Source organism: Fistularia commersonii, chromosome 28 (assembly GCF_037954325.1).
Source record: "Fistularia commersonii isolate RoL2024-O1a breed Wild chromosome 28, RoL_Fcom_v1.0, whole genome shotgun sequence".
Classification (NCBI taxonomy): domain Eukaryota; kingdom Metazoa; phylum Chordata; class Actinopteri; order Syngnathiformes; family Fistulariidae; genus Fistularia; species Fistularia commersonii.
Genome location: NC_141311.1, coordinates 7,869,255 through 7,894,845, shown reverse-complemented (window position 1 = coordinate 7,894,845; position 25,591 = coordinate 7,869,255). Strand labels below are relative to the sequence as shown.

General features: G+C 48.9%; 1 protein-coding gene across 1 annotated transcript; it reads right to left on the bottom strand.

The window, feature by feature from the left end:
* Positions 1-528: 528 nt before the first annotated feature.
* On the bottom strand, positions 529-25,591 carry mrc2 (mannose receptor, C-type 2). The gene is made up of 29 exons (XM_086175622.1): positions 25,394-25,591; positions 17,944-18,342; positions 15,956-16,129; positions 15,667-15,831; positions 14,815-14,928; positions 14,431-14,574; positions 14,161-14,352; positions 13,508-13,662; positions 13,278-13,382; positions 10,035-10,150; positions 9,792-9,940; positions 8,418-8,635; positions 7,863-8,005; positions 7,689-7,785; positions 7,473-7,602; positions 7,346-7,378; positions 7,079-7,245; positions 6,158-6,326; positions 5,895-6,037; positions 5,620-5,728; positions 5,235-5,401; positions 5,016-5,124; positions 4,672-4,910; positions 4,430-4,592; positions 4,127-4,276; positions 3,825-3,938; positions 3,536-3,715; positions 3,214-3,237; positions 529-3,138 (listed from the first exon to the last, which is right to left on the bottom strand). The coding sequence occupies exons 1-29, from the start codon at positions 25,518-25,520 to the stop codon at positions 2,918-2,920; spliced, it is 4,416 nt and encodes a 1,471-aa protein (XP_086031748.1). The 5' UTR covers positions 25,521-25,591; the 3' UTR covers positions 529-2,917.

Genomic DNA, 25,591 nt, shown 5'->3' with positions numbered 1-25,591 from the left:
GCACTTGTGCTAATTGCGCATCCTGATTCACTGCCTTTGATTGATGAGAACTTCACCACTGACTGCACAAGACTTTAAGCTACACATTTTGCAACTGAAACCACGTCCAGCAGGTCCAGTTGCAGTAGTAGTGGTAGTTCTAGTTGGAGTTCAGGTTGGAGTAATTGCGGGTTCTCTTTCAAGAGAAAGTGCAACATTAGATTATAAAGTGTGGGGATGTGTGACCGGATGAGATGATAAATAAAATGAATAAATAAGCAGATCGATATGTAAACAAACATGTCAGTAATCAAATGAAGATGTAAGCAGAAGATCATTTTTTGGGCGGTCGAACTCTGCCCTCTTGTGGTGAAATAGCAACACTACAGTCAGAACAGTGCTGGACGTTGAGTCTGGAAAACAAGCTGTTTAAAGTAAGTAAAAAAAAAAGGAGAAAGAAAAGAGAAAAGAAAGGAAGAGGTAAAAAGAAAAGAGACTTTGACTGTCAAACCGCTTGGAGATTGGACGCGACGCTCTGACACCAGGAGCTCTGAGAAGATAGATTTTATTTTATTTCATATAAAAATGACACAGAAACAGAAACAGGTGCTTCAGGTTTATATTCACAGGGACAACAAGCACGGTGAGGGGAGTGGGAGGTGGGCTGGGGGTCTTTCCGACCACCAGAGGTCAGGCGAAGGCAGGAATGAGCCGCCTCGCCCCCTCATGCTGCACCTCCACACCCTCCTCCCCTTTCCTCTCTCGTCCGTCGAGTTTTTTTTCCCCTCTTTTTCCTTTTTCAATATTCTCTTCCGACCCTTCATGTCCCTGACACCCCTCTCTCTCACTAACACACACACACACACACACACACACACACACATACACACCACCCCCTCCCTTCCCTCTCTGATTGGTTCCAGACGCGCCACTGAGCTCTTCTTGCCGACTCAACATTCCACAGCTGGAGAGCGAACACACACACACAAACACACACACACATACATACACACACACACACACACACCCCACACACACGCAAGCACGCACACTCGCACACAACCTCTTCTTCTTACCCCCATCTTTGTTCAATTCATGGAGCAAAAAAAAAAAACTTCACAGCAGCTCAGTGAAACACCAAGAAAAAAAAAGTGAAAGAGTTGAGAAGGGTGGAGAGAGAGGGAGAGAACCGAGGGAACAAAAGACGACTGATGAGAAACTCGGGACAAAAAAAAGAAAGAATGAAAGGAGAAAGGAGAGGCTGCCAAATGTGATATTTTGAAACGGAGAGGAGGGATTCACTCACAAAAAAGAAAGAAAGAAAAGAAGCGTTTCATCTATTTACAGCGCCCTCTTACGTGTTTTCGTTTCATTTTTATTCTTCGAGTTTGTTTGTTTTTTTTAATTTTATTTATCCTTCCATTTATCCTGTTTTTTTGTTTTTTTAATTTTTTCTCCTTGGTGCGTAAAACGCGGGGAAGCTCCCGGATGTTTTTTTTCCGGGCACGAAAAGGCGAAGAAGAAGACAAGAAACACACGAAGAAGTGAAAACAAAATGTAAAAAATGAGAATACTTTCTTTTTCACGTTCCCTTTCTTTTTTTTTCTTTCTTTGTTGACGAATTAAAGGTGCTGACTCAAGTTGTTTTTTGTTAGTTGGGAGGGGGGACTCGGAGCAAACGACCCGGTCAGGAGTCATGATGATGAGTCAGGAAGGGGACCGGAGAAGAACACTGAACTGGTTTCGAAATAAATTAAAAAAAAATGTCAAAAGTGCGGCAAAAGTTGAAAACGTGATCGCTTCTTCTTTTTCTTCCTCATCCTCCTCTTGTTCTTCTTCATATTTATGTGCACGACACTTTCACATTTGGACTCCTCCAGCGGTGCTGACGTGTCCGGTCCTGGGAGAGGAGGAGGAGGAGGAGGAGGATGAAGAGGAGGAGGAGGAAGAGGAGGCTGTTTCACCAAAGGAGACCCAGATGCGTCTGTCAGTTTCTTTTCTGCGGTTGCGCAGATCGGCGGGAAATGAATACTGACACGCAGAAGGAGGGACGTGGATTCGGTCCTGGAGGGGCAGAATCTCCACCTTCCACCTTCAGGTGAATATGCCTGATCAGCCTTGCATGGAAAATATTATTGGGCGCATTCATTCATTCAAAAAAAAAGGAAAAAAAGAAAAGAAAGGATAAAAAGTCCAAATTATAAAGAGCAAATCTCTCTCTAAAAAGTGTATGGGGGATTTTTTTTTAACTAGAATACCAGTCAGATTCGTCATTTAAATACATATTTCTGGTCTTTAAAAAAAAAAAAAAAAAAAGTAGAAATGTGTGCACAGTCCCTGCAGTGTGTCCAGGGAGTTTCCTGGCACTTTATATTTCCCCTCGAGAGCGTTCTTTCTCAGCGGACCGGACACGACGTAGACAAGATTTGCATAAGAGTTAAATGTGCTCTTCTTCTTTTCCTTCTTCTTTTCTTTCCATTAAAAAAAAAGTCTTTTCAGTCAAATTGAGAGTAACACAGGAAACACTCAATGTGCAAAAACCCATTTTGGCACGGCGGAGGGCAGCGGAGAGTCTTTTTTCCTTTAAAAACTAAATGAATGTGCAACCTTTTTTCCCCGATGGGCTGGAACTTGCGGAGGAGCTCCTTCCTGTCTCAGAAGGACGCCCGCTGTCTGCGGAGGCGGCGTTCCGGGCCTGTCGGGTCTAGATGGATTGGATTTGTCACACCCGGCTTCATTCTAGACCTCAGACTGAAGCCCGCTGTGCTCTGCACAGGCCTTCGACCCCCTCCACCCCCACCCCAAACCCCACCCTGTTTTTTATTTTCTTGTTTTGTTTTTTTTTTGTGTGTGATTTTTCATTCGAGACAAGTTTGGGAAAAAAAAAAAAAAAAAAAGTTAATCCAGTCCCATCCCAGGTAGGGACGCTTGGCTTCTGCTACTCCGGCTGCTCGTTCAGCTCCATGTCGGACACCAGGATGTTCTTCTCCACCTGCTCCGCCATGCTGGAGCTGGTGCGGCTGTAGCGGGCCCCCTCGTAGGAGCCCCTCGACCCCACGGCCCGTCGGCGGTACAAGTAGATCACGCCGGCGATGAGCCCGATCAGCACCACCACCGTCACCATGACAACTATCATGGTGGGAAGGTGGTTGGTGTCCGCTGGGGCAAAGAGGGTGGGGGTAAAGATGAGCACGCCGTGCTACTCGCATTAAACACAACTGACAAGATACTTACTGGTTACGCTTGGGACTTCGATAACTATGACAAAGACAAGAAAAAAAAGAACGATTATAACATGTTCATTACAGCCGCTGACTTGTTGTAATAAGCAAAAATAACCCCCGAGAAGATTTAGCATACAAACAAAGAACTCAGAAATCAACAGGAAAATTTAAAAAATGCAGTCTGTCGATGGAAGTTATTCTTAACAATTACAAGTCATGGATTTTGTCTCAAAAACAGAGGGAAATAAAAAATATCAGGCACAGTTTGTGTCACACTTTCTGTCAGTAACTTATTTGAATGGACCCACTGAGAAGAAGAGGCTCAGACTCACTGCGGGGCTGTTTGCAGATGACGCCGTGGGTGCGATTTCGACAGGAGCCCGGCTTCCACAGCCCGCTGTTGCTCTGGATCCAGAAGCAGGACTTGGGAGACAGGACGGAGTAGGCCACATCTTGCGTCTCCCAGTTAGTGTAGGTCATCTCCGTCTCCTCGCTCCACACCAGACCTTGACCTGCCGGGTAACCGGGAAAAACAGGCTCATTCGGTCTCTCCGATGTTTCTCAGATAGCGGAGATGGTTTCTTTTGGGGAGAAATGGAAGGGGGGGGGGGCTTGGCTGACCTTTGACGCTGATGCCCAGCCAGGCGCCGTGGGCCTGCTCCGCGTAGCTCTGAATGTGCTCCCACACGAAGGCGTTCTCCGACTCGTCCAAGATGGAGAGGAGTTCGGCTCCCACTGGCAAGCGGGAAAAAAAAAAGAAATAACAGAGGGAGCGGTAAAACAGACGGGCGGCTCAATGGCGCGCCGCTAAATTTAGACACATCGATGCTTCACGGCGATCTGGCGGGTCACAGCGGTCGCCGCTCATTGACTTTCAAAAGACAGGAGCCGGGCACACGCAGCATGGTGGCGGACGTGTGCACCTTTCTTGCAGGACATGCGCGCGTCCTGCTGCATCTTCAGAGTCTGCAGGTTGAAGGCGTAGCAGTGGTTCCTGAATGACACCCACGGCCACTCGCCCAGGGAGCGAGGGCACACGCCCGGATACCTCCACTGGTGAGATATACCCGGATCTGGGTCGGAAGAAAAAATGACCATCAAAATGAAATTAAGAAATAAGCACTGATAGCAAATACAAGAGTACTAGCTAGTACTTGGTGGTAGCTCATACCAAGTACAACTACATGGACGACTAACGATTAATAAATGATCAGATTCTGTTTTACCACCAATTTGACAGACAGCAGCATCCAGCTTAGCGTTGCAGGAAGCTATGGTCCATTTGCCGCTGGTGGTCATGTGACCGCATCCGGCCAGCTGATGGAGGTCCCCGTCTTTCCAGTCCGAGTACGAGAGGTCTTCCTGTTCCAACCACGTGTAGCTCCGCCCCTAAAGTACGTTATAGTATGAGGGATCCAAATTCGCATTTCGGAGAGAGGGAGGCGGCTTGAGAAAGTCAAAGTCTGACCCCGTAGTTGTGGAGGGCGATCCAGGCGGGCCGGCGCAGACTGCTCATCAGCAGCGTGAGGTACGCCTGCTGGAAGGGGGTCCTCACCACCGCCAGCGTCCCGTTCAGGGACTGACAGAGGTGCAACGCGCCGGTCCAGTCCAGGTGCTTCTCCACCACCCGGTACGTCACACCGCCCAGCGTCATGGGCTTTGACAGCGGGCTGGGAATCAGGGGTGGCGCCGGGGGGATGTCTGGATCTGAATGCAGCAAGGGAGTGAGTTTAAAAGGCTGTCGTGGGGAAGTGTGCTGCAAACTAACAGACTCGAAGAGAACTCTCCATCGGAAGCGACGGCGCGGCAGACCTTGGCCCCGCTGACAAATGAAGCCATTATTCTCCGCCTCGCAGGCTCGGGATGCCCACATGCCCGTCCTCTTCTGCGGGTTGCCATGAATCATCACAACACAGTTTCCCTGAGGGGAGTGGGGGATAGTGACACCGTTATTTAAAAAAAAAAAAAAAAAAATGGCCGACAGGCCCGGGGGGAGGAGGGGGAGGTCGATCGTTCGAGTACGGGAAGTACCGGCGTCCTGTTGTGGTGCGGGGCGCTGTTATCCACGGGCTCCCCCGGGGCCCAGTTGGTGTAGCTGAGCAGGCTGGCCTGGTGCCACTGGAAGTGACCTTTGGCGTCCGAGGTCAGACCCACCCAAAGGTTGACGCTGGCGTTGGTCAGCAGGGTGGTGATGAAGGCTGCGGGGAGCAGAATGGATCGGGGGGCGTGAAGTTTAAGAGGAGAGTCTCAAGGACTCTCAAGATTGCCGGGTTAAAGCGACAACTGACGTTTAAAAATGTACAGTAAAGAAAAAATGATACACTCGATGCTAAAAACAGGCAGATGATACGAACCAATCCCGATGACACATCTGCGATGCGCAATTCTCTTTTTTTAACCAGATTTCAATGATCACCTTGCTCCAGGTGACTGGACACCAGCGCCAGCGCGCCGCCTTGCGTCTCGCATTTCAGTTTGGCCGCCGACCACGTGACCCGGTTCGACTGGTCGAAAACCCGGAAACACTGCGGAGACGCGGGGAAGGTCAGATTGCTGAAACGGAACCTGAACGCATCGTGTTAAGAGGTTCTGGTCACGTCAGGTATTTCTGCGAGAAATATTCCCCTTGTGAGTGGAATAAAATTACGACTGTCCATTACTGCAGCAGAGGTTAAGATAATACTGAAGTACCTTGTGCTGAAAGGATGCCCATCCTTTGGGGCAGCCGGCGGGGGGGTGGGGGGATGATGGGGTCGGGGGAATGGTGCCGGTTACATTCACTCTCTTGCAAATGTACGGCAGGTCAAATTGGCACTTTTGATCGGACCACTCCGCTGTTTGAAGCGGGAAAAGAACATACACACACGCATGTGTGAGTGTGTAACACGTTCTCTTAAGTCTCTTGAGATCCCATTTTTTGGTTGTTTTTTTTTTTTTTTTTTAGCTCCTGTCACCTTTACTGGCGATCATGTGGACACACTTGCGATCGCGGCTGAGGGGCCGCGGCCTCCCTGCGGTCCAGGCCACGTAGTTGAGCACGGAGTTGTCAGACCAGCGTAGGCGGCCATCAGTGTCGTAGGTGTTGAGCCCCAGCCACCAGTTGTCACCCTCTACCTTCCCCATCTGCAGGGGAGAGGAGGAAAAGCTGTGAAAAATGTTAAAAAAAGAAAAGCACGTCGGGCCTGTGTCCCGCAAAAATTAAAAGACGCTAGCTGGAAAATGAAATATAGACAAATAACAGTGATTAAGGCAAATAAGGCTAAAAAGTAAGTATATGCAGTGTTTTCACAAAGCAACCGAAAACTTGTCAGGTTGAAATTGAAAAATAGAGATTAGACTCAGGACTGAATGTTAATGCTAGGCTATTGTATATGTTTCACGCTGCCACCGAGTGGTGGGCGGGTGTTGTGTTTATTCCTGTGAAACCCTGTGGAAAAACACAGAACTTCTGATCACGGAAGAATTATCCAGGCATAACCCCAACTGTCCAGATTACATCCAGGAAGTAGACTGCATTTAACTCTATTTCCCTTCTCACAATTAAATGAAAGTGTCCCCTGGTGGCTGGTTGACGGCAGATAAAACAACAACTGTGAGATAGCGCTATTCCGCTATCATTTTCATGTATTTTCAGCCCAGACGTACTTCAGGTGACTTTTTGGTTGCAATATCGTATTTGACAAAGTTACGGTCGGCGATGGCGAAATATTTTATCGTAGGCAAAGCGCGGCCTTCGGACAGGTCCGTGCCTGTTTCTGGGAGTTTTGCAGTCTGGCTGGTCCCCTCACTGAGGACGAGTAGCAACCTGCATTTTTATATCTTAATCACTTCTGCGAGGTATCTGATGGATTTTTTTTCCGTGAGAGGTGACCCACCTTTTGCAAAGTGCCGGCCAAAAAAGCCTCCTCCTGGGACGAGTGCACCGAAGCCAGCGAGGAGCCGAACCAGGTACAGATTCGTTGGGCCTGGTCCCAGATGGTGCGGTGGTCAAAGAACTTGTACTCAGCCTCATGAAAGCTTATCCACCCCGGCGAAATGGTGCCTGCGCACGGACAGGTGACGCAAACAGTCACATACACAACGCGGGGGGGGGGGGGGGCTACGAAATGCAGATTTTATACTGAAGCTGTAAAAACGCTGACCTTCGGATGCTTCTGGTTCTTTCTCGATGGTACCTGAAATTGAAGAAAAGTGTAAAGTTGAGCGCCGGCAGCCAGCCTCTGGAGGACAAATCGAGTATTCCAAAAAGACTTTCTGTCATGGACGTACCCCTGGGGATCTTGCAGATCCAGTCCAACTCGGTGTCGCATTGTATGGCCAGCCAGGTCATCGAGCCGAGGTCCGCCGCCGCGCACTGACGGATGCTGTTTAAGTAACGGCCAAAGTTCTGGTACGTAAACTGGGAAGGGGGGGTTAGGAGCAGACAGGGGGTGTTTTCAGCGTCTGTCACCGGGTTCCAGGCTGCGAGCGGCCGCTGCTACTCACCGGCAGGCCGTCGCTCCACTTCCAGCTGCCGTTGTCCATGGGGTTCCTGCGGCTCAGGCCGATCCAAAACCATTGCTGCTCGTGATCTTCCGACTCCCTGTGACCAACACCATCGCCACCGTCATCATCCGCACCATCGTGGACATCATCATCCTCACAGATGATCCCGCTCACCCGAAGGCCTCGTGCAGGATCTGCATGACGAAGACCTCCTCCTCCGGGCCGCTGACGCTCAACAGGTTGGCGCCGTGTCTCTGGCAGAAAAGGTGAGCCTGCAGCCAACTCCGCTTCTGCTCCATCCGGGAGGAGTGGAACACCTGCAGACGGAATGTAAATACATATATATACACACACACACACACACATATATATATATATATACATATATATATATACACACTCTTGAGGCACTGATATTAAAAAGTTGATTTTGAGCTAATCAGATGAGCTTTGTTTTTTTCAATGCCTGCTATTGTTAACACATCAAAATGTAAAAGACGGGAGCTGATTGTCTGGTTAGTTTTATTACTCATTTGTTATCAAATGATCGTAAACAATGCAGGAATCATTCTGTAGTACCAAACTAGATCATTGCGTCGCACGGCGGGTTTGAAGCAGCGGGTACGAGCCTTCTTATTCCTCGAATATCTATACTATTGATTTTATTTCATTTTTGAACTCGCATATGATTACACAAACTGGTTCATTCCTTTTACCACAGTGACTGACCTTGTAGCAGTAGCGCAGGTTGCTGTTGCTCTTCCAGCCGCTAGGACAGGAGCCGCTGAGGCTGGGGGTGGGCTGGGGGGCCGGGGGCTCCGGGCTCAGCGACGCGTCCTGGTTCTGCCGGCAGATGAATTTCGCCTTGGACGAGGCGCATTCCCTCACCTCCCACAGGCCGGTGGCGATGCCCGTCGCCATAGAAACACAACCGCCGTGGACACTCACTAAAAAAGACCGGGGGAGGGGGGGAGAGAGAGGCTAGAGGCTAAAGTTATGGGAAGCTAAAAGGTGTGAAAACTGACGGCTAAAGTCGCTAAAAACATACAATAACAGTTACATTTCCAGCAAGTTTTCCACCTTTTCATCGCTCACGGCGTTCTGGTGAACAGTAGGTGCACTAGCACTGCCTTTCTGTAACATCACGCACAACTTGTTTTATAAAATGTCACTTTAGGAAGATTGTGTACTCACACGCACACACACACAGACACACATATATATGGTTAATCCCAATAATATAGACGAAGTACAGGCTAGTGTTGAAGCTTTTGTTTTGGGCAAAAGAAATAAAGGAACATCAGCCAAAACATATCTGCTGGCTTTTATGTTGACTGAAGAGAAAAACACCAGGGGGATTTCTTCTCGGCAAATTAAATCCAACATTGTCTGCGCCCCCCTTTCCAGAATGGAACTTGTGTTTGGCACGGCTGAAAATCTCCCGCTATAGACGAGCCCCCAAAAACCCAGCACAGACACACACACACACACGCACACAAACACACACACGCACAATAACCCTCCTATGGAAGCAAAGTCGTCACGGCAGTAGGGATAAAGTTTTTGTAACAAGAAGCGAAGGATGCGGTGGAGGGAGGGGGGGTTGTTGCGACAAAATGTTAAACAGAAGAACATGATGCAAACACTGCGGTCGCTAGAAAAAGATCCGAGCCTCCTCGCCAGCAGCGCAGGGATAAGCACGCTTCAGGTGGAAAAAAAAAATAAAATTCCATTTCTGTGGTTCCAACATTTTCATGGCTGAAGGCGATCCCCTTGGTGTTGGTACAGCTGCACATCTCCATTTTCAAATGTCGCCTTATTGTATGTTAATTACTGCTTTCTTATAACCCTGGTGGTTTGATCACATGCTCCGGTGCTGGAAATTTTTTTGTGTAGTTTATCGGGTCATTCATTCATTCATTGGTCAGATGGTTGATCGTGCACACGCCGGAGCCATTCTTAGCCGCCATTGGTCAAGAGGCAGGGCTTCATCTGTCAGTCGCAGGGCGGCATGTGGATAAAATCGACATTCATTCTCTCATTCACACCTACAGGCAATTTACAGGCTTCATCTGGGGGGCTAAGCTGCCACTCAGCACCAACCTGGCTGGTCTCGATTCCAGTTGGTGTAGGAAACTTCATCCCCGCTGAGCCAGTGGAAGAAGCCGGGGCTGACCTGGTCATGGAGGCCGATCCAGAAGAAGTCTCCGGAGCGACCGAACACCAGGCTGTTAGCGAAGGCTTGCTCGAACCTTTGGGGATGCAAAGGAGCTTTAGGGAAAAGTCACACTAAACACATATAGTTGGATCAGGAGCATGTGTGTGTGTGTTTGTGCGGGTTACTACCTATTTGTGATGGTCACCAGGGCAGCTCCGTTTTCCTCACAGGATTTCCTGGCCTCATCAAACGTCAGAAGATCCTCTCCAACCCAGTAGCAGGAAGGACTGTGCCACTTCCAGCCCTGATGGGAGAGAAGATTTACAAGCTGTGGCGAGGGGAGTCGTAAATGATAATTTCAATAAGATTTGCGCGAAGTTCGCCATCGAGACTGCTTATTTCCACGCCGAGGGATGGTGCAAAGTCAGAGCGAAGATGAATTTAGTTGCTGCAGCCCCCGCACTGGAAAAATAGATCAATAGCCGCTTATCTGGCAAGAGTCTCAGGAAAACACAAAAACAAGGCAACCAGGACTCATACAACTCATGGGATGGATATGCAATGTTTTTGAGTGAAAATCTAAAAAAATAAAAAAGGAGACAGATTCATCCCTGCTCCAGTCGTTGAAGGCTATGTATAAATCGCCACGGTGACCCTTCAGCCATCCGCTAACACCCATGACCTCTGTCTTTCGGCAGACCCCGCAGAGACGAACGTTGGTGGAAAATCCCATCTCTCCATAAACAATGACAAATGCGAGAAAACAAAGAGGGCTTATAAACACGCAAGCCTTTTTCTCTTCCTGCGCCGCATCCTCGGTTGTTTTCCAGGGATTAGCTTCTAGAGCTTAGATGGAGTCTATACAAATTCATCCTCACTCACCCAAACTCTGGCCTTCGCGCTCGGCCACAATCCAGAGAAAGAGTGAGAAGCCGCAGCTGCTGGAGAGGCAACTGTCCTCTGTCCCGAATCACCATCTCAAGGTCATGCACTGGATGGGGGCGTGTTTTCAGCCCGACGCCATAATACTAATACATCTCTTGAACCGAGCTTGGAAGTGGAAGCGCTTCACCCCGACAGTGACCTCATCCAAGAATGTCTGGAAGCTTTTAAGTCGTACTAAAACATCCCGAGGCCGAAGCATATTTTTCCCATGATGCACCAGGTGTCTTCTGTTTTGGGCTGAATTTAGAAGAGATTGTTTTTGGACCGTCAAACAGAACTGGACAAATGAGTCGGTGTTTTGACCTGAACTGCAATGAAAATGTGGTAAAAGTGTTTTATCTATAAGTAACACATTTATAGCCAGTATCCAATGAGGAGCTGCACGGACCCAACGTCTATCACTTTATCAACACTGTTGATTCATTGTTTTTTATAATAATACATGGACATGGGACCAAAGGCATCACCATGACAACCAGGTTTATCCTTCATTTTCCCTAGTGGCTTCACTCTAGCTTTTATCTCCCTTCTGGCAGGAGCTCGCCCTGTGTTTCCTGATCCTGACCTTTAGATTGCTTCCTGGGTCTTGTGCCTCCTCCTCCTCCTGCTCACCTGAGCTGCTATTTCACCACCGAGCACAAGAACCTTTTTCGGAGTTTAAACCTCGCAGTTTGCCCTCTCCGGCCGTCGGGGCAAGTTGAAAGCGACGAGTTTGCTCGCCAAGAAGCTGAGAGGGCCCCAACTGGGGCCTCCTCCTCCTCCTCCTCCTCCTCCTCCTCGCCCGGTTTGTTTCCACCGTCGTGCCAGTGGGTTCTAACGGCCCGGAGATAAAAAAAACAGTGACCGCATCTTTGAAAACACACACAGGAACCCAGAGGGTCCAGATCTGCGGAGGGTCGAGGGGCCCTGAGCAGCAGCTGCTGCACCCACTTAGGAGAAATGACATGACTCCTGCTTAGTTTAACACAAATAGATGGCTTGTTGACAATTGTTTGGGAAAGCTCGCCTCAGTGATTGCGGCGATGATGGGGGAGGGTGGAGGTGGGAGGGGGGTTCTGGTTAAGGGACCCCCCTGGTTGCGGTCCACGTGAGAGCTCCTGCGCCCCTCGCCCTCTCTGGAGACACGCCAGACGACGGCGGCTGTCACCTTACCACCCATGATGCCTCGCTCCTCCAGGGACGGAGGCGAAGGTTCATTTCTCCAGATGACCCCCCCCCCCCCATTCTCCCCCCGACCACCAAACAGAGAGACCACTGTAGGAACCCACCGCCTATGAGCTGCATCCTGAACACACGGGCGACTAGAAAAACAAGTGAGTAAAAGCCAAAACAAAAAAGACACACACACACGTGTGCAGGCTCGCCGTGGTTACGACCCGGTCTTGGGTGGCACCTCGGTGACAAAAAAAAAAAAAAAACTACGCGCAACTTGTCGGTGAGGAAACATTCTCAGCGACAGGAAGGTCCCGCGAACGCACACGGAGACAATTACAGATGCGGAAATCAGACCCAGATGTCGACGGATTCTGCAGAATCACCGCGCGGGTCGAGCTGGCAGCAATGGCGGGGTGTATTTAATTTGTCAGGGGAGGATGCAAACACATGTTTTTTCGGTTTTGCCCTGTGGAAAACGACGTGTTAAGCCCCGAGGGGTGAGCAGGTCCGGGGTCGAGTGTGTCTGGGGGGCGTCTGGTAATCTTCGCCGTCTCGAGGGAGCGTTTTCTTTGAACGGCGCGGTTACAGACGGGCGAGCGGCAGTGCAGCGGAGGGGCTTAGAGCGGAGCATGACTGTGGGAAATTGGGTCAAAGATGAAAGAAGCGGCTGAAATATTTATGACAGTGTAATTACGCTTCCAGCAACGTTACAGGCAGCTGGAGACAGTGATTACTTTCTTTGTGGGGTGAAACAGAAAAAGGGGGGACACCACTAAATTAGTACAGAGGGGAGAGGAACCTCAAAGTAAGGATTCTAGGATTTACCACATCCCCCCGGTCTCTCCAGAATGGGCCGACCCAAGTAAACTCATAAACCAGGCTGACCCGTCTAAACAATGCAACACTTAGTTTACTTTGAACTTTAAACGGGCTGTAATCGATCCCATATCTGAAGCGGGGGTTCCAAAGCGTTATCAATGTGAAAGAAAAATTCCTTTTTACCCTCATAATTTGGGGATAATTAACTTGCTAGCTCAGAAAACAAGAGCATTTTGTTTTACCGTCTTTTTGTTGTACTTCCTAATGATCCCAAATGTCTCCAGGGGGGGTGGAAATAAAAACAAACACACACACACACACACACACACACACAGACGCCTGACACCCACCCGCACACAAATACACTGGTAGGTCTATCAAAACTCACTCAAAGCAGTTCATTTCAAAGTGATCGTGGCAATAAAGCAGTTTATAAGTGAAATAAACTGCTTTATTGCCACGATCGGTTTTCTGGGGAGTGATGTGGGGGTGCGAGGGGAGGAAGGCCCTACTTGCTTGCAGTCCTGGTGCTGCGGCTTCCCGTCGCTCTTTGTTCCCGGCTTCTTGCAGATGGAGGGCAGCGTCAGATTACAGGGGCTGTCGTCCCAGCGTCCCTCCTGCACGCAGACGGAGATGGAGAACGCAGCTGCTACGACGTGTACAAACCCAGGAGGACGGGGCGAGGGTTCGCGGCGCTTGATAAAAAAAAAAGGGGGGGAAGGGTTCGGGAGGCGTCACTCACGGGTCCCCAGATGGACACGCAGTCTTCCTGGGTGTTGCGGAAGTTGTTGGGCTCGTACGGATGCCAGAACGTGAAGATGACCGGCGTGTGGTCCGTCCACTGAAAGTCCATTTGCATGTTGGTGTCGTGGAGGCCGATCCACAGCTGCTCGACGTCTGAGAGGAGACAAGCGCCGACACTGAGACGGATTGTTTTTTTTGTCTTAACGCCATCAGCGCCCCCGCCGTGTCAGAGCTCGCTGCACAGCCTCGGGTTCACACGAGCATAAACACACAGGTCAGCAGAGACGCATCGAGCCGGTGCGCCGAAGATACAGAGAATCTTTAATTTTTTTAACAGTCACACTAGAAACGCTCTCCGCCACCTCTTTGCCTGGTTTTGCTTGAAAAGAGGAAGAAAAAAAAAGGAAACCGGAGGAAAAAAGGAGCGTTCCGACATGTGTGACCTTTTCTTGAACCCGCGATTTTTCAACATCACTTACACACAAACACACTCCGGCTCCTCATTCAGGTCTCTTTCAGCATGTTTTATTTTTGTTGGTCTGTGAATACGAAGATTGTGAATATTCACGATGTTCGAATAAATATTCATCAAACGGGTGATATGAACCCCACCGATGGCCGAGATCCAGATGGAAAGATGAAATGAGTTACCTTTCTTTAGGCTGCGTAAGATGAACTCCAGCTCGGGGAGGGTGTGGATGCTGACCAGGTTGGCCTCCATCTTCTGGCAGGTTTTCTGAGCCGAGTCCCAGTCGGTCTTCTCTGAGGTCAGCTTGTAGCAGCCGGCCTGGAAAGCCTGCCAGCCCACATCGCACTCGTATTTCTCGTTGTCGGCCCAGGAGTCTGCGAGGTGGGAGAGATAGATCCCGGTCAGGTTTGGCGTCGGGCGTAAAAAGTTCGAGGGACCGCCAGTTCTCTCACCGGTGGTGAAAGGGTCCAGGGTGGCGTTGGGCCTCTTCTTGCAGACGTACGGAAGGGCCACCGAACAGTCGCGGTTTTGCCAGCGACCCGATGACTCGGTTCTAATCACGGCGCAGTTCTCCTCCTCGGCGTGGTTTGGCTGGTCTGCAGTTTCGGGAGCAAAGAGAACAAGACTGACGCCAAGGTGGCCCCGTTGGAGGTACTTAACCCCTAAATACTTTCGGCGGTCGGCGGGAAAAGACTGCGGTTGCGCTGGACAAACGCCAGGTGTGTATTTGAGCTCGTTCAGCGAGAAACAAATATGCAAGAGAAAAAAAAAAAGGGAATAGATATTTCAACCCCTGAAAAAAGGCACAGAGGGTTGGGTTATTTTCACAGGCCGACCTGACTCCCAGTTCAGATATTTGAGCGGCGAGGCGTCAGCCCACTGCCAGCCTCCATTGACGTCCAGGTCGTTGAGGCCAATCCACAGAGCGGCACTGTAGCCGGTTAGCAAACCTAGAACGGCAGCAAAACACTTGTTTTCAGACAAAACACAGGAGAGACAATGCTTTCTCTGTTTTTAATTTCTAAAGGAGGACGGGACGCAGCAAGGCTACTTTTTGTTGACAATGTTGTTTTAACCGGGTGCCAGGCCTGAGGGTTAGATAACGCATGAGTGGCATGATATTGGCGGCGCCGCAAACAACATCCAGAAAATCAATTATTCCTGATGGGAGACGGAAACTCGCACAGGAAAAAAATACGTGTTCATATGTAAAATATGACACGGTGCCAACGGCTGAGTGGGAGAAGCGCGGCGAGGCATCAAAGTTAATCGTCTTTATTTCTCTCCCAAGGACGGATCTGCGTGAAAAACCCCCCGAACAACGAAGCCAAACACCCCAAATCCTGCGGACGTTTGAGATTTCTTTTTTTTTCTCGTTTATTTCCTGTGATTTTTTTTTCCATTTGCTCAAAAAGGCAAAACATAACGGAAAGGCAAAAACAGAGCCCGAGCAGCCCACCAAGACTATCTATTTAATATCAGAAAATGTGTGGTGTGGTGGTTTTCTTCTTTTTTAAATCAAATAGCGGCCGATGTCCCATCCCAACATCACATTTCATGGACTTTAACTTCCTCAAATGAGCTCCAAGATAACCAAAGTGGGAATCTTTTCTCAAAGAGATGCGGTTTGCAGAGCCTTTGTCCAAGACCCTTTATCTTTTATTATGTGCGAAGCGTTCTCACTCTACCGTTGATGTAGGTCTGCTCGTGCAGCTTCGTGATGCTCAGCAGGTCCGCCCCCTGCTGCTGGCAGCTGATCCGGGCCTCGCTCCACGACAGCGTGGCCTGGAAATTAAACTGGTAACAGCTGTCTGTCAGCGGGTCGGTATCCCAGAATGTCTCGCAGCCGCTGCCTGACGAGGTGGGGAGGGGGAGAAATCGGGTCACGGCGAGCAGACAGAAACAAAAGCGATGACGGAAGACGTTCTCCGGGGGTGACCTTTATGAGAAATACAGCCCGCGGAGAGGAAGACTCACTCTTCACTGGACAGAAGCCCCAGCGCTCGTCTTTGCCGTAGTCGTACGTGGTGGCACACCACAGGTGGTTGTCCTGTCGCCCGATGCTGGTGCAGTTATGAAACCAGTGGCCGTCATACAGGAAGGGCAGGTAGCAGGGGCGGCCATGGGAGTTCCCCTGGATGGTGTAGATCTCTGGGGGGAGGGAGGGGGCAGACAGCGGTAGGGGCTTTGAATATCGTCCTGTCCTAAAAAAACGGCCGCCCCCAGAGCTGCAAGATGCAATGTGTTTTCACAGCAACTTTAAAAAAACCAAACATCCAGGGGTTCGGGGGGGGGATAATGTTACAGCTTCCACAATAAACTGGTTCCGGTAGCGGTCGGGCGGAAGGACAGGGTGTAAATAAATGAAAGAAAATAACACTGGGTGTATTTTACCCCCGGCAGCAATAAATCCTTGAGAAGAGATACAAGAATTACATATGAAATTTCTATATTTGAGCCGAAGCAGAAAACCCTTAAAAAGGTCACCGGCAGATGAACATAATTTGTTTAAAGAAGTACAGATCTGTATAGGAGGAGGCTATCACGCTAGCCCTCATTGTACGAGTACAGTATGGTGTGTGAAAAGGGCAAGAGGGAGAGAGAGAGAGGCAATGGAAAGCAGGACGGACATGTTAAAGGAGAGGAAAGATTTCTCCAGCTTTCTTTCCCATCTCCGCTCTCCGCTCCGGCAGCAGTGGGCCGGCCAGCTCAAGCATTCCACCTCGGCAGCCGCTTCACTTCACAAAAAATTAAATCGAATCGACCTCTCAGTCGTGTAAAAAACAAAAAAGCTTGTCGTGGCAACTGGAATGTCTGTAAAAAGCAGCGGCGAGGAGGATGTCGAACAACATGAATAACAGTGGCATTACATATCACAAGCACAGAGGTGAAGCCTGGCCGCTGAAAGGAAAACGACACGGGCAGAAATACACCTCGGGACAAGGACCGGTCTGTTTTGCCAACGTTTACAAACACGGCCTTTTTTTTTTTTTTCCCCTTGCCTCTCCGGGTGGCAGGAGGCAAAATTTTTCCTCATTGGCTCAGTGAGCGTTTCAGCGTTCGACGGATTCTGTCAGACGTGTAAGCCACAATGGCGGGCCGGCGCCACTGCCAGGAGGCAATGACACGGCAGGTTTCAGGTAAAATTGAAAATCAGGGACACAAAAAAAACCCAACATTGGTCTCACATCATAGTCAGACTTCAGATACACATTCATATATATATGTGTGTGTGTGTGTGTGTATATATATATATATATATATATATATATATATATATATATATATATATATATATATATATATATATATATACACACATATATATATATACAGTCATTCAATATCTCCATAAATTCAATATTCAATGTCTATCCCACTTATCCACTTACCACTTATATATGTATATATAGACACACACACAGACACACACACACTCACACACATATATATATATATATATATATATATATATATATTCATTCAATATCTCCATACATTCAATATTCAATATCTATACCACTTATCCTGCGGACCAGTCACCACTGACACTCTCACACGTTTGGGCAATTTAGGGTCTCAAATTTGGGGGGAAGCTGGAGAACCCACATAGACACTGGGAGGACGTGCAAAGACCCCTTGCTGGAGTCAAACCAGGGACCCTCTTGTGAAGCGGAAGTCCTCCTCTATACCCACTTATCCCGGACACGTGGTGGGAGGGTGGAACTGATCCCGACCACCAATGGGGATGGAAGACGGGGTTTAACCTGGACCTGTCATTCACAAGGCCACATAGAGAGAACCCAGCCAGAACACAGACCAGAAAACGTTCTCGCAGTGATGGTGGTGTGCTAACAACAGTAGCAACATGTCAACCCGTCCAAGTGTTAGCATCAGATGTTCATCCCAACCCATCCCAACAGCTGGCGGAGCATACCTACAGGCCGAAGATGAAGATGTCTTACCCTGATAGGTTTTCGCGCACAGGTCCTGCACGTCACCCAGTAGTTTCCATTTCGACGGCGCAGAGGCAACGGAGGAGTTCCAGAAGGAAGGCGAGGAAAGATAGTTGTTGAGGTTGTCCAGCACTTTACCGCAGTTCCAGGTCCAGCGCACCCTGGGGGGCTCGCGGTCACACGTGTACACGTTTAGGGGGGACTTGTCCAGTCTGACGCTGAAGTTGCCGGTGGTCAGTCCGAGGCACAGCGAGGAGCCCAGGTTGAACAGGCGACCCCGCGTCACCCATTTCCAGCGCTGGTTGTCAGACTGGCAGGCGGTTGACAGGACGAGGGAGTGATCCCGCACCCCCAGGCAACCCTGGCTGCCCTCATGGAAAAAAGCAAAGTCGTCAGAGCCCAGCGGTTCTGTGCAGAGAGGGGAACGACAGCACGGGTCAATAACACTGGTGACAAACAGGCTTTCCATAGCAGGTAACGCCATCAGTCAATAATTCCGCTTTGCGGTTTAAATCCAGTCAGTGTTTCAGAGACAGAGAAAATACATACAAATAAAAGAATCCCTTAATTTGAAGAAAAGACCCGCTAAAGATAAAATAATTGATTCATTCGTTATCAACACATTTTATCTTGAGAACGTGGAGCCAATCACAGCTGAGAGGCGGGGCTTAACCTGCACCGGTCACCTGTCAATCTATCAGAAGGCCACAGGCAGAGACAACCGAACCCTCATTCACTCCTTTGGACAGTTTTAGCATCTTCAATCAACCTGCTGGCTGTTTTTGGACTGTGGAAGGAAGACGGAGAACCTGGACAGAACCTGGCAGCTGACTAAGGAGCCCTCTTGCTGCAGGGCGAGAGTGTGACCCACTGTGTCATCGTACCGCTGCACAATGGAGGTGCAAAGATAAAAAAGATATCTAACCGCCCCTTTGACCGCGTCGGGATCCCGTCACCTCGGGATGACTTCAAACCTGCATTCTTATCGGTTTTCATCCAAAGCTGACCCATTTTTTGCATCACACTGCACCTGAGACGACCTGATTGTAAAATGAGACCCAAGACCAGCCGGGGGGAAACGTAGGGTCCATTTGAAAGAATCCAGATCATGGATTCCGATCCTGGAACCCGATCCATTGTTTTATACTAACTAAGAACAAAAACCCAGTAACCTTTCTGAAAAGAAGAAAAAAAGAAGAAGAAAAACCGATGTGGTTTTTTCCCCTCTTAGCTGTCTCTTCTTTTCTTTTTCCCTTAGATTTAGAGACTGCTAAAGCTGAAGCCAGCAACACTTTGGTGTGTAAAGACTGTGTGTGTGTGTGTGTGTGTGTGTGTGTGTGTGTGTGAGTGTTTGAAACACAAGATCTTTCGGAGAGACTCCAAATTAAGATCCTAAAAGGACAGAGGGGTTGGGGGTTGGGAATAAAGCTTTAGAATAATACAATAATTCCCCAAATATACAGAAAGTGCTTCTGGCTCAGAGTGGAGACATGAGAAAGTGAGACCTTCAGCATTCCTGCTCAGCAGGCTGCCGCCAGAGGCCAGGAAGTGGGGAAGGTGGGAAAGATCACCGGGCTTTGGGTTGAAAAACATTGCCGTCCGACGCCGGCCGCTCCGATCCACTCAGAGCGCGGCCGCCCCTTGTTTTTCCGCCACTCAGCTAAAACACTCAAAGCCTCCTGCGCCGCTTTACACACACACACACACACACACACATACATACACAGACACAAAAGAGTCTGGATCCAAATATCCACAACAAAAAAAATCTCTGTAATCTGGAAAGGACGGCTGACGCATATTGGCGGGTGTGATTCCCAGAAACAGTGCAAGCTGGTTGAACAAGACACACTTTGTGTGTGTGTGTGTGTGTGTGTCTGTGTGTTTTGGGCGAACGACTGAACGTGGCGGAGCGTATTCAGATGTGTTCACTGACCTATTTTTTTTTTCCCCCTACAATCCATTTTTAAAATGACTCAAAGCACGCTAAGGCCTGCAGCGAGCAGGTGGGAGCAGCTCGGAGGGCGATGCACCTCCACCCACACACCAAGGTACCAGAAGGTTCCTGGGGCTGAAACTCAGCTTACCTGCAGCTTGACCCTGCAGCCTCACACCGGCCTCAGCTACAAAATATTTATCAGAGGCGATGAAGAAATAAACACATTATAAAGCTCATTTTCTTCTTTAACTCTACCGCTGTCCACCGGTTGTTTTCATGTCTGTTTTTTCATGGGTTGGGAGATCTGCATCGGAGCGGGAAGCCTGTTGCCTGACGTGGCAGCCGACACTTCACATCTTTATCAAGGAGTTAGGAGAGTAAAAAGAAGAGTGCCTCCCCAACCGCAAAAAGCATCTCGGCCACTCCTGATGCCAAACTGTCTTTCCGTCAGCCCCGTTTCCAGTCACCTCTATTAGCGCAACAAAAGCCAGAACTGGCTGAAATGCGAGGAGGGAAAAAAGAAAAGAGAAGCTGCGGAAAATTACAGTCTGATTATCAAGTGATTAAAAAAAAAAAAAGAGAAAAAAGATGGCTTCAGTCTGATCAACATCTCACTTCTCCATTTTTTTTTTATTTCAGTTGCAGAGGCGGCCTATTTTTTGCATTTCAGTGCAATTCCGGCGACGAAATCACCCCCAGCTTAAAATGGCGTTTAGGACAATGGCGAGGCAAGAAAGACAATGGGAATGGATAATCGAAAGCAAAGGAAAGAAAATAAACACCGACAAAGAAACACAAAACAAAGGATGGCAGAAAGGGAAAAACTAAAACAACTCAAAGGCACCAACTTGGAAATGGGTGAAACTAGTGTTTTATCGTTCGTCACATTTCGCTGTCGCCGCAAACCTTGCGTGTGCTGCATCTGCACTTCAGCTCAATCAGACTGCATCTACTTCATCCGCGTTCCAAAATGGCCACATCGACGGGGCCGTCACCTGACAGGTGAGCCGGGATGTGTGGCTCCGGTAGGAAAAAAAAAACTAGATAGGAACACGAGACAGTGTTTTTGTTAAATGGAGCAGCTTCCGCCTCAGCCGCTCCCCGGAGAGGAGGGGAAGGGGGGCAAGGATTTTCACACCGGTCGGCATGCCACTGTCTGCCGGATCCAGTGAATATAAACTCGGTATTAAAATGGCGACAATGTCAGATGGAACCTCGGGAGGCGTTCGACGACCTTAAGCTGAAGATCTAGAAAGCGAGGGGCTAATTCAAACGGAGGGTTTTATTCCGCTCCGGAGGGGTGGGGTTGGGGGTGGCGACGGGGCTATGGCTGGATGTTTGATGTGAGAAAAACCTCCGGGGCAATCAGAGAGGGTGCAGAATTCCAGATTAACTTTAAGCCATTGAGCCCTGTGAAAACGAAGCCAGGACAGCTCTCCCGTCGCGATCCCGGCCTCCTCCCTTTGCCCCGCTGCTGCCTCGCAACCCCGGAGATAATTTCCCGCTGCAGCGAGAGGGCGAGAGCCGTGGGGGCCAAGAACAGCCGGTAGCGCCCGCCAAGACAAGGAGGGGGGGAGCTATTCCCAGAACCGCCGCCTCCTCAGCACAGTCATATGTTGGACAGCTTTCCGCAGAACTTTGGCGAAACTCTAAGTCTTGGACGTCCAGTTGACGCTAAATTATGGCCTGAGATGTTGTGATTCGAAAAGTGTCTCTGTATCGACCCGTCTGGTGAAGCGCTATGACTCGGCGCGGCTTCCAGGTGCGACCCCTCCGTCATCCACCCTCCACCTCAAACCCACCGCCACAGAATCAAGAAAACGTATTTACTCTCCTGGATGTTCCCTTCTTCTCCAGACAATGAGGACTGGGTTGCAATTGCCTTGTGGCCTTTTAAGTTCCCCAAGATATCATTTGAGAAACTCCAAGTGTTATTCCAGGGAGCCGGGTGCGGGGGTGGGGCAGCTACTCCAGATGAACCCCCGGCCAGAGCAGTTTCATGGGGATTTTGTTTTCTTATTTTTAACCAAGTTGCTAAACAAGTTACAAAACAAGAGGCTGCAGTTCTATTCTTATTTGCTCCGATGCTAAATATTGAGGCATTTGAGGCTAAATAATGAACATTTAGCATCTGAGCTGTATAACAGGAAACAAAAGGAAGGACGATAAAATAAGTGTCAAGTCTGAGTTGGATTTTTTACCAGTAGCTCACTACCAGCCCCTAGTGGCTCATCTCATCGTAGTTTTTAGTAATTACGTCAATGCAGCGGGAGAGAGGTGGAAGGCTCCAGGAAAATAATCACAAGCAATGGTCGTGGCTCACTATGCTAAGCTAACTAGCAAATCGGAGGCGACTAGAACACGGGAGAAGAGAAGGCGATATGTTTTTTCGTGCTTAACGATAAGCGAGGTGAATGATTTTTTTCCAAAACACGGAGAGATAGAAGCCAGACGCGCTAGGGTTGCATGCATATGTATGACTAAGTCAACTCCCCAACAGGAAACTGTCCAAATACTCGTCCGTGCACGAAGTCGGCAATCAAGGCAAGAATGCTTTAATTGGGACACGCAATGCATCTCAATTCAGCTCCCGATTGGTGAGCTGTGCAACGAAGATGAGAGGAAAATATACAAAATTTGTTTTTTCTATCAGTAGACCGTCGTTTCATTAACATTCACGTTTTTAGCGCAAAAGATCCAGGCTGAAAAAAGGGGGAGTCACGGGGCCATTTTCCCACAACCCCTTCTTATTTTGACAGATGTAGGAGATAAAGAGCCAGGGCCTCGGACTGACCGGCGTGATTAAATGGCAACCAACAAACAGACAGGAAATTCCAGCCTGCTGTGTTGTTTCTTTGGTGTTTTATGGTGGCCTGGCCTCCAAGGCGGCCCAAACTGCGGATAGGTTTTACCTCATCCCAGAAGCACGGGAGGGGATGGGAGGGGAGGTAAAGGGGGAGCTGGGGGAAGGGTGGGGCGGAGGGGTTGGTGGGGGGCCTCTCAGAGAGAAGAGCATATTTGCATTTTGCAACCACACTCAGAATCGGGGGCTTGGTCCCGCCGATGGGAAAGACGGGATACGATTCTAGGAGGAAAAAAAAAAAAAAAAAAGAGTTTGTCTGGATCGTCACACCGACTGCTTCTAACTCCAGGAGCGAGGCCTGCGTCCCGAAGCTGACAGCTCCGACCACATCGTGGAAGCTTGCTGCGAAAAAGCTACAGATTAGCAACCAGCGATGGGATAAAATTGAGATCCCATGCCAGATAAGAGCGGGTGAAATTAACAATTTTCACTGGGGTTCTTGCTCATTATGGTTTGGTTTCGTTGCCGGGAAATTAAAAGGAACAACCGGTTAAAATCCAAAATCTAACAGCGAATCTGCTGGGAGCTGGAAAAATGGAATATGACATAGCAGATTACCTCATATCCCACTGCGTCGCTTCCGTCCGGCTTTAAAAGCGACTCTTAAAAGTTGACAACATTACATCATTCAGCGGACGGGCGAAGGTTATTTGGATATGAAGAAGCAAACCTCAGCGGAGGGTTGCTTTGGCAACGTTTAATCCCTGGGATGAAACTATGAAGACTGGGAGTACAAACCCCTACAATATTTTACCTTGAATGCCCCCGGACATTTCAACTCAAGTTTCAGTTTCCTGCAGAGCTCCCTCTTTGGACGAAAAAAAATCCACGTGGCCGAAATGTGTTTTATAGAAGCTGGAATTAGGATTAAAAGCTGCTGAACCCCACGACCCCGGCATGACTCTTCCCGGAATCAGGTACCGGGGGACCTGACATTGCCAGACCTGGAACTGAGCAGACTGGAAATCAAGTCAGTTTTAAACAATCGGGATAATTATGGCCGATGGCGCAGCTCCCAAAAAAACTTTCACTGGGGATGGGGGGGCTTTAAAAAAAAAAAACAAAACTGCAGACGTTTCAGTGTTGATTTCCCCAACACGTCTCTGCCTATGACAGGAAAAAGGATAATCCTTTGGAAAAAAATCTGGAGGCTTTAACCCTAATGAGGCAGGGTGTTTAAATATACAGTAAATTTCCCCGATATGTCGGGCACATCGAGCCCAGATATTACACTGTAATAGCATCGGAATAATCTCGCCTTCAGAATTACGATGCACATTTTTGTTTTAATCTGTATGCAAGGTTTATTAAGGCCATTTCGGAGGCTGTCATTTACAGTGCATGCTTGCTGAGGCTGAGGAGTGTTTGGAATAATTTGTCAACTGTAATTTGTATAACATGGGATTAACCAATAGGGATGGCACTCAATCTGACAACCACGCCCACTTTTATGTGAGGGCCTGTCGCAAGTTTAACAACATGCATGTAAAAGGTTTGTTTCTAAAGAACCCCCCAACCACCTTCACCACCATCTAGAATATCCGATGGTTGAAAACTGCTTTCACGATTTGTGATGTCATGACAAAACCAGCCAATCTGATTGGATACGTAGACATAAAAAATATGTCATCTGATATTCTCTGGGTTATGATTGTTCTCTGCTTCTGTGGCCTTCATGGGAAAAACACAAATCAGACTTCACATCGCCTTCAAAAACACAAGTGACCGGTGGCAGCCAGCATGAACCCTGACTTCCGGGAAAAAATTAGATTCTAAATAAATACATAAATAAATAAGTAAATAAATTCATTAACTTGTTGAACAGAAATAACGGCAACTAGTGCAAAAGCGGGCGTGCTTGGTGCGTTCATTGTCCGCCGCGTCAATAACGCGCAGCTGCCCGGCCAACCACACTCAATGTGTTAATGACAGCCTGTAACCGGATGTAAAGGTCACATCTGCCCACGGGGGTGAAAGGGAGGGGGGTTGGTGTTGGTGTTGGTGTTGGTGTTGGGGGGCAATAGAGCGTCTCTCCACGTCACACTTTAAACATGAACTTTAAAAAAAAAAAAAAAAAAAAAAACGCACATAACAACAACAGCAAACCCCATCCGGTACCAAAATAGAAAAACACGACCAAAAATAAAAAAAAAATCCCACCCCCTTCACTTTCTATAAATTTAAGAGTAAACATAACCTTCAGTCTGAGGCTGCCCCCCCCGCTTCTCCCCCTCCACCCCAGTTTTTCTCCCTCTTTCTCTCCTCCACATCTGGTTCCACTCTCGGCTCTGACTTCTGGTTCGTGGCAAACCGGAGCACCGAACGCGCCGTGCACGACAGCCACGAAAACACCCCCATCCCCCTCCTCAATTTTTTTCAAATAAAAATATAAATAAAATCTGTCTGTGTTTGTTCACTGAGTCTATTTTTCTAAATCAGACAAGACCCCCCCCCCCCCCCCCCCCCCCCCCCCACACACACACACACACTCCCCCAAACCAAACACAAAGCCATGCGCGGCGGGCCCCGGCGTCTGTCTAGTCCGGGAGGGGGGACTTTTTTTTCCGCCACAGAAAATCCCGCGAGGTTTCATCCTATGGTGTTTTGTTCTGCCTATTTGTTTGTTTTTTTTGTTGTTGTTTGTTTGTTTCTCTTACCCGCCGCGCTCCTCTTCAGTCCCAGACCGAGGAAGAATAAATATAAAGTGCATCGGTGGAGCGCGGGGCGCCGTCTCGTCCATGTGCCTCCCGGCTCCGCGCGTCGGTGACGGCCGTTGCCCTGCATCGCTCGCTGCTACGCGCTCCGGACGGACACGGACACACACGCACACATGCACACACGCTCTCCCTCTCTCA

What these genes read in the sequence shown, in the direction of transcription:
- mrc2 (XM_086175622.1), bottom strand. Translation starts at nt 25,520, where the DNA reads ATGCAGGGCAACGGCCGTCACCGACGCGCGGAGCCGGGAGGCACATGG. An exon ending in CCTGGACCCTTTCACCACCG is followed by an intron (nt 14,353 to 14,430) that starts GTGAGAGAACTG and finishes CCCACCTCGCAG; the next exon opens with ACTCCTGGGCCGACAACGAG. An exon ending in GTCCAGTCACCTGGAGCAAG is followed by an intron (nt 5,402 to 5,619) that starts GTGATCATTGAA and finishes TGCTCCCCGCAG; the next exon opens with CCTTCATCACCACCCTGCTG.